We start from the raw sequence: 8,143 nt of genomic DNA, 5'->3' as shown, positions 1-8,143 counted from the left end.
TGAAAGCAAAATTCTTTTTAACGTCAGTCCACTGTTTAACTTGAGTTCAGGCCTTCAGTATATAATGTTGGGGTTCCCAACCTTTTACATGACTTCTGACTGGTAAATGATGTGCAATTATTATACAGACTGGAGGATTTTACACAATTGGAAAAAGTCTTCACATTCAAAGCTTGTTTGCTAACGACATAATTTTTTCTGCTAATTTCTGCTTAACATTGCTGGTGCCGGGGGCCCCCGGGGAAGGGTGGGTAGGGGTGAGGCCGGGCCACATTTAGTAAGATTAATCGGTTACGTTTTTATTTTATGTGATCAGAATGCAAGTGAACGACAGGCATCATAAGGTTTGGCTCGAAAACACAGTCGCCCCTCTAGACTTGCAGAGTTCACATTGGCAGTTTATCAGTCATGAACAATATAATGGGAATTTTCTTGGAGGTTGCTGAAAGATTGCAGAAACTCACAACACATGAGCCAAAATTTATAAAGGATACAAAAAACTTATTGGGATCATATAAAACCATATATAAATGTTAATATTTTTAGTGTAATCTCATGCTGTACCTTTAATATTTTTTCATCTGTCTCAGCCACCAGCCTCACTCGTGTTAGCTGCCCCTGTGATCACAAAATCTTGCATTTCATACAGTAACTTTTAAACTTTTCAGTACCGTTAATTTTGCATTTCCAATAATGGGCCCAAGAATTTTTCATGAATTTTCAGATTTGCCAAGCTATTCCGTGCCTTACCCTTGAGAATGTGCAGTGGAGATTAACCTCTCCCCCACACCTCCAGTATTTTGCAGCCCAGTGGAATACTAGAAAACTCAAGTGTAACAGACTTTATTAACAAGCAGTGATAGATCAGCTTAAATCAAGCTGGAGAAACAGGTACAAAATACTTTTGCAAAAACTAAAAAACTACATGGAAGCATTCTGCTTCTATGGTTATGGTATAAGATTCCTGGTCAATATACAGTAAGTTAGAGCATTGTTTCATGTCAATAAGTAGATAGTTATAAAGAAGGCAGTGAATACAGAATGGTAAATCATGAATTCACGAAGCAGAAAAGCGGTAGATGATGGATGGATGGAATTCACAAAGCGATCACATCTACTGCGTCTGATACAGAAGGACAGTCCCTGGTATGAATAAGATCATTCCTGCTGATGTATCAGATTCTCAAGAGGAGTGACACTTTAATAAGGTACAGACGCTCCTCTACTTATGAATGAGTCACCTTCCGAACTGCTGTTCCTACGTAATTATTCAACATCATTTTAAGGATATACGCAAGCATGCTATACTGGCGCCTGGTGGGAGTAGTGGCCAGAAGTCGTACTAGATGGGATTGGTGCACAGGAAGAAAAAATTTATGTTGCGGACAGGAAACGGGAACCCAAGGAACACAATTTGGACTTACAGTCCTCTTTGTTCGTATGTCTGAAAGTTTGTATGTTGAAAGTTTGTAAGTAGAGGAGCGTCTGTATTTCAATAATGACGATTAAAAAAAATATAAATGCATTATCTTCTACAAAAAAAAAATACACAAAGATTTCACAGTGTTTAAACCTTAACCAATGCACTTCAATTATTGCATAGTGCAGATGTAGGTATTTCTAATGCTTAAATTTTCTTCAGCTATAAAATGAGATTTCTATTCAGACACTACATGGGTGGTCATCTGTTTATTTGTTTATAACAGTACATTTAAAAGTAAAATGAAAAATATAAAAGTATCTTTACAGTTTTGCTTTTATTCACATTTGAGGTCCTTAATTCCACTTGCATAACAGAAGGCACAGCCTGGGGTGAAGTCACTGGTTACCCCATTCCCGAGACACTACATCCTCAAAAAATTTCAGTTGCCGCACCATCACAGCATACGCCTTGTAGGTGTCTTCTCCCATTTCTTCTCGGAGACACAGCTGGGAATGAGAACACAGATGTCATTCCTGAGAAGGAAGGAAACTGGTAATAAAACCACAGATGTACTGTGATAATCCTAATGGACAGAGTAATGTAATTCAATGGCAAGATTGTCCACACTTGCCTCTCTCTTGCCCTCATCATCTTCCTCCATGATGTCCAAAACCCTGTTTAAAAGTTTCACTCCCAGTCCTTTCGCTACATCAGTCCGTAAGCGTTCAATCGCTCTCATGATCTTCGTACGGCCAGATGTGGTGTCTGCAGAACACATGTAAGATTATGATATTTAGGTGAAGTCTATGTATTAGATATTTGCTGCATTTTAGTGACACATGACATATTGTATGGTCTTTAAGTAGTGCTCAGCAAATACCCTGCATCAGGATAAAAATCTCAGTAATTTTTTAAATAATTACATCAGATAAAATGCGATGGAAGTACAGTACTGGTATGCCCAGGAGCAATAAAATGTGAATATTACATGGGAGCACATTACACTGGCATATTTTAAGCAGCTCCTGCTGGCAAATTATAAAGTACTTATAATTCTCTTAATTCCACTGTGTTTATAAAGAGATGAATATAATGGCAGACCTGAAGGGAGTTCGCTCAAGTGAAAATCCACTTCATCTAATTTTGCCTTCCCATGCAGAACCAACGTGTCTCTGTACTTCCTATTCAGCTTGAACTCGGACACTGACGTGGACACACAACCACTTTTTTCTGTGCCTGGATCTCTGGAATCCATTCTTAATGTTTGGGTCATCAACTGAACTAGGTCCTGTATTTCATTAGATTGGCTCTTTCTGAAGTACACGAACAAAAAAAAAACAAAGTTAGTGTATAATATACGAGTGGAGACATTACATTGGAAAAGGTTTGAAACATTTACACCACAGCTACTTCTCAATACCAAGAATGCAAAGATCGCATTTGCGATCCTAGCCGGAGCGGTCTTGCCAACTTGCCTTCCAAGAATGAATTTGGGATGCAATGGATCATGGGATTTTTCTCATTTAATGAGGATGCAACTGATGCATCCTTTTTCTCTCTCTTTTTTCTTTCTCTTCTCGTTTTTCAGAAGAAAATAGAAAAAAAGAAGGAAAAAATAAAGGGAAAAAAGAAGAAAAAGGGAAAGCGAAAAAGAGGGGAAAAAAAACAAAAAACGATGCATCCTTGATATTTGGGGAGGGGCCACAATGACTCCCGAGGATTTTTACCATCCTCCGTACTTCTGTTCTTATTATTGGAGCTGGGCTTCAGCAAAGGAAGATGATGTAAAATGCGTATGCAAGACGCCAAGTATGGATACTGTGAAACACCCCAACTTCCAGGCAAACTGTGTTAGGGACTAGAATAAATTGCAAACTGCCATTTATTACAATTAGTTGTGTATTATTATAGTGGACATGCTCTAAACGCTGAGGGATTAGCTAAGGCCTCCCACCCTTCTTTGTGTTCTCCCTCCGATGGGTCCGTAGAACTGGTAGAGGAGCTGCAGTCATCTTCCTCTGACTGCTGCTGTGACAACCTGCTTACCTGCAGGGACAGGGAGCATGTCTTCAGTGCCACTAAGAATTAAAATGCCATCATACACCACAGTGGTTTTAATACAAAATGGCCGACTACGTTCAAGGATGCAGGGAGAACGTTAATAAATGACCTTGTTTGTTTTGCTGGGGGTATCAGATGCAGTGCAGTTAACAGCCGCTTTCTGAACGTGAGAAGGTCTTATGTCTGAACAGGGAATATCACATGACGTTGGCCTTGGCGCAGGAACACCTTTACAAAGAAACAAGCTCCTGTTTTCTCTCTTTCAGCAATTGGGAGTATGTACAGAGAGATTTAAAATATCGTACCAGCTAAGTGACAGAAATCTTCCTGGGACTGCTTTAGTCTTCTTCGTTCTCTGGCAGACAAGGGACGATCCTAAAACAGTTCACATTCAATAAAATTAACCACATCTGTGCCTTTTTTGCCATCTTACCGATTAAGTAAACAAATACAAATCTATGACCGCCTAGCAGTGATTGTTAGGAAAAGGTGCAAAATCTGTAATCCCCTTAATATCAATGGGGAAAATGGCCGTATAGATACCTAAATTTCCCTCGGGATCAATCAACCAACCAACCAGCCAAATAAACAAACAAATATGCATGCATGTTAATGGAAATTTCTACTACTATTTTGAAGAACTTTAAATTTTAAGATCTTTGTATTGTGACTACTGCAGTAACAATAATATTTTTTTAGGAAACAGATTAACAAAAAATTGGTTTCTGGAAATGTTTTCATAAGTGTCTTGTGAGTTAAAGTAAAAGAGCAGTCATAGGAATAGTGAGGCAGTTCATTCACAATGCTTATATCCCTCACTCTTATAAACCGTTATAGGAATGGTAAGGCAGTTCATTTTCAATGCTTATATCCCTCACTCTTATAAACCGTTATAGGAATGGTAAGGCAGTTCATTTTCAATGCTTATATCCCTCACTCTTATAAACCGTTATAGGAATGGTAAGGCAGTTCATTTTCAATGCTTATATCCCTCACTCTCACATGTGACACTGCCACACCAAGATGTCTAGAACCAGGGACACCAGATGAGGATGACGTCTGTGCCTCCATGGAGCTCTGACTCCTCTTCACATTATCTGCAACCAAACCACCAGGGGAAGGTGGCAGAGGCCTGTGAAGAGCCATCTTAAATGAAGAGATGTGAAGACACATTACACATGGAATGATACTGCTTCTCCAACCAGATTAACACTGAACTCTTCAGAAACAAAAGACCACTGCATTAGATTGTGATGTGAATGTATAGATGTATGCAACTTAAAAAGGACATCTTAAAATGGTATGGATTTTGTAGGCACTACATTTAAGATATTGATTTCTTGTTGATTTGAATCCCCAAAAATCAGCCCCTACATGTAAACATCAGTTATACTGCATTCTTTGCTATACCCACCATGTCCTCATTGTCATTTCCCCTGTTTTCCCACATTTTCTCCCTGTTCCTCTGTCTATGCAAACAGGATACAGAAGGTTCAGAAGTTGAGGAAGGAGGCTGCAGCTTAGGAGATGGAAGACTGGGTAGCGACTCATGAGCAGAATATTCCTAAATAAGTAACAGGAACAAAAAAAGGAAACACCTGAATAATGTTGCACTCAACCAATCTCAGTGACAGGACATGAGGGTACAGCACAAAACAAGGAGAAAAAACAGACAATAGATGCCCACCTCTATTATAATAGACACAAGGGGCTCCAAAAGCTTTTCTGTTGAGTCCAAAATCTCCTATAAAGAGAATATTTGTGTCCAAGAGTTAATAAGTGGGTAGTACGTCATTTGATTCAAGTCAACACATATACATCATACAATTTCATGAAAGTACTGGGTTTATAAACCTTGACTTGAATATCTTCTGAAGCAGGTGCTTCTTGGAGCAGCTTCAAAGTGTCCTCATTCTGTAGTTTAGGGGATGCTGATGGTCCACTCTTTACTAGGTTGCCAGGTTGGAGGACAGCATCCCTCACAAGAGGGTCCTTGGGCTCTTCATTAGTCCTGCTGTCACTGCACACTATCTTCGTATTGTGTGTCTCAGATGATGAAGGCTGTGTTTTCCTACTTTTCTTCTCTTCGACTGGCTTGGCATCAGAATGGATATGGTTTGGCCTTATCAGTGTTGGAGGTTGTGCTTTCAAGTGGTCTCTATTTTCCTTTGAAGATAGGATGTCAATATCAATGTTGCTCACAGTAGCCAAGGATGCCCCTGTATTGTTAAGACTGTCTTGTGGGAGAGCTTCTGGGGAATACTCTTTTGGTGTTGGAAGGGCTTCATTCGCTGGGCTGCTGCTTTTGTGTTGCGGCAAATAGTTGACCTCCCTCTGCAAAATAACAGCAAAGTGGTCATGAGACAAACACTATAAAACTTAATGTGTTTGCTGCCAGACATACCAGGAACAGGACTGGAGGCTGGAGTGGAAAGGGACTGACACCTTACCGCTTTACCCTTCTTGGATATATCAGAGAGAGGCTGGTTGTGAGCCTCAGGTTTTGAAAGCGATGGCACCAGAAGTGAAGATGCACTATTTGGCTGCCTACTGACAACCTTCTTCTTTGATTTGGCAGTTTTTCTAATATCAAGAGAACAAGAAACGTTTTTGAAAAAGCAACTCCACAGTTCTTAATGCACCACTCACTGAAATGAAACATACGTACTCCTTTGTTGCTTCTAAAAACAAAGCGATCTGTTGCTTGATGTATGGCTGCCGGAGGATGTGTTTGACATCAGGCCTCTCCTCTGGCTTCTTGCTGAGCATGGATCTGATCAGTTCCCCCAGCTGTAGGTCGTATTTGCTGGGCATTTGAGGCAGCTGAGAGTAACAGAAAAACAGGCATTGCTGATGCACTAGAGTCATCCTCTAGCAAATAACACACGTTCACATTCCAGCCACCTATTTCTGACACACAAAACTCTAAATGCTCACCTTTCCTTCAACGATGCGATACACCAGGGAATTCATATCCTTTGCGTTGAAGGCATGTTTCAGAGTGGCCATTTCATACACACAGCAACCCAGCGCCCAAATATCAGACTTGGAGGGAAGAAAATGGGTGAAAAAGTCTTCCTTAATACAACACTAATTTAATGAAAATATAAGCATGCAGTTTATGAAACTGTTTATTCTCAAAAAGCAAGCATTTGGCTGAGGGAGGAATACCTTGTAGTTGTACGGCTTGTTGGAGAAAAGCTCAGGGCTCATATAGTAGGGTGTCCCAATTAAAGTACTGGCCATGTCATTCTGGTTTTCCAGCACTCGAGCAATCCCAAGATCTCCAACTTTTATTATGTTTGTCTTGGTCAGAAAGATGTTCTGGGTTTTCAAATCTCTATGCAAAATGTGTTTTTCATGCAGGTACTGTACATCGGCAGAGGACAAACAATAAGCAATGACTTCTAATGCCATGGCTATTAATATGAGCAATGACAGATCATGCAGTTTTATGTTAGTTGATGAAAATCAAAGCGATGCACACCTGTAATGCCATGGCAATTTGGACAAACCACTCAACTACTTGTCTCTCTAGGAGAAGTTCGCCCTTCTGCTGCTTCAGCCTGTGGTAGAGATCCCCCCCCTCACAGTATCCCATGACGATGTACAGATGGCAGTCCTCCCCCTCCCAGGACTCCCTGTATGTCACAATGTTAGGGTGTCGCAGCTGGGACAGCAGCTGCGCTTCCTGTTCAGCAGATCTCCGCTCACGTTTTGATGACATTCTTAAGTTCAACTTCTTGATGACGTACTAATATTGAAATGAATAAATACGAAAAATCAATCAAAACTTTTATCTTAATATGTACTTCACTGACATTATTGCTTAAACTTCCCTAAAACATGGAGGAGGAGGAGGAGGAGGAGGAGGAGGAGCTATTTATTTCAAAAGTTTAATGTGCTTCAAATGGTAATATCTTTTTCCCACAAAAAACACTGTCATCGTGTCACATCAGTTACCAACATAAAACATATCAGCAAGTAAATCAACCATCTAGCCAGAAGGGTAGAATCATGACACAGAACGATGACAATGTGACCAAGTCAAAAGTCAACCCAAACAACAACAAAATAAATCTAACTCAGAAAACCAGGTAAATAAACGGAAGCCGTTAACTATATAGGAAGATCGTTTCATTTATTCCAGTCCGGAATACAACTAATGGTTCTTTTAAAAGCAGTTCTTTTATATTTTTGGTGTCCAAAGTGAACATGCTGACTGGCTATCTAAGTGCATTACTGAAAATATTCCTGGCTATTTACATCAATAATTAAATTCTTATATGTAATTTATATCGCATGCTTAGCTATTTGTAAGGATATAACTGGTTAGCATTTAACAAATTAACACAGCATACTGGCGGGCAGCTAGCTAGGTAGGAATACCTGTTTTCCTTCTGTTCTGTGTCTGACCAAATTCACTTCTCCGTAGCTCCCTTTTCCCACCACCCTCACAAAAGTATAACTCTCCATAATTCTTCACCGGTTGAGCTCTATCAGAATCTAAACAAAAGCAATTTTTTGTGTTTTTCTTTAATCTAGTGATACATTATAACATACACATAAACCTTCTAAAAACCCTCCAAAATTATGACGATAGGACAGGAAATTATCAGCAGCTACGCTGTTGCCAAGCAACAGGCATCAATCCACCAT

General features: G+C 39.8%; 1 protein-coding gene across 4 annotated transcripts; it reads right to left on the bottom strand.

Annotated features, from left to right (window-relative positions):
• Nucleotides 1–827: 827 nt before the first annotated feature.
• On the bottom strand, nucleotides 828–8,112 carry nek4 (NIMA-related kinase 4). 4 transcript variants are annotated; one of them, XM_049018318.1, is made up of 16 exons: nucleotides 7,874–8,112; nucleotides 6,972–7,238; nucleotides 6,656–6,853; nucleotides 6,422–6,529; nucleotides 6,153–6,307; nucleotides 5,935–6,067; nucleotides 5,339–5,818; nucleotides 5,172–5,228; nucleotides 4,899–5,048; nucleotides 4,481–4,630; nucleotides 3,790–3,859; nucleotides 3,594–3,712; nucleotides 3,378–3,469; nucleotides 2,525–2,736; nucleotides 2,055–2,188; nucleotides 828–1,929 (listed from the first exon to the last, which is right to left on the bottom strand). In XM_049018318.1, the coding sequence occupies exons 1-16, from the start codon at nucleotides 7,958–7,960 to the stop codon at nucleotides 1,819–1,821; spliced, it is 2,523 nt and encodes an 840-aa protein (XP_048874275.1). In that variant the 5' UTR covers nucleotides 7,961–8,112; the 3' UTR covers nucleotides 828–1,818. The 4 variants fall into 4 exon arrangements, with proteins under 4 accessions (XP_048874275.1, XP_048874278.1, XP_048874277.1 ...); XM_049018321.1 differs by having other exon boundaries at nucleotides 3,594–3,667; XM_049018320.1 differs by having other exon boundaries at nucleotides 4,487–4,630.
• Nucleotides 8,113–8,143: the final 31 nt, after the last annotated feature.

The sequence above is a fragment of the Brienomyrus brachyistius genome, chromosome 6 (assembly GCF_023856365.1).
Source record: "Brienomyrus brachyistius isolate T26 chromosome 6, BBRACH_0.4, whole genome shotgun sequence".
NCBI lineage: Eukaryota > Metazoa > Chordata > Actinopteri > Osteoglossiformes > Mormyridae > Brienomyrus > Brienomyrus brachyistius.
Note: the sequence above shows the minus strand (reverse complement) of the source record. Positions and strands in the feature narration are given on the sequence as shown.

Coding starts and splice junctions, on each gene's coding strand:
- nek4 (XM_049018318.1), bottom strand. CDS start 7,960: ATGGAGAGTTATACTTTTGTGAGGGTGGTGGGAAAAGGGAGCTACGGA. Junction 4,631..4,898: donor GAAATGACAATGAGGACATG/GTGGGTATAGCA, acceptor TCTTCATTTAAG/ATGGCTCTTCACAGGCCTCT. Junction 3,470..3,593: donor CCCCCAGCAAAACAAACAAG/GTCATTTATTAA, acceptor CTGTCCCTGCAG/GTAAGCAGGTTGTCACAGCA.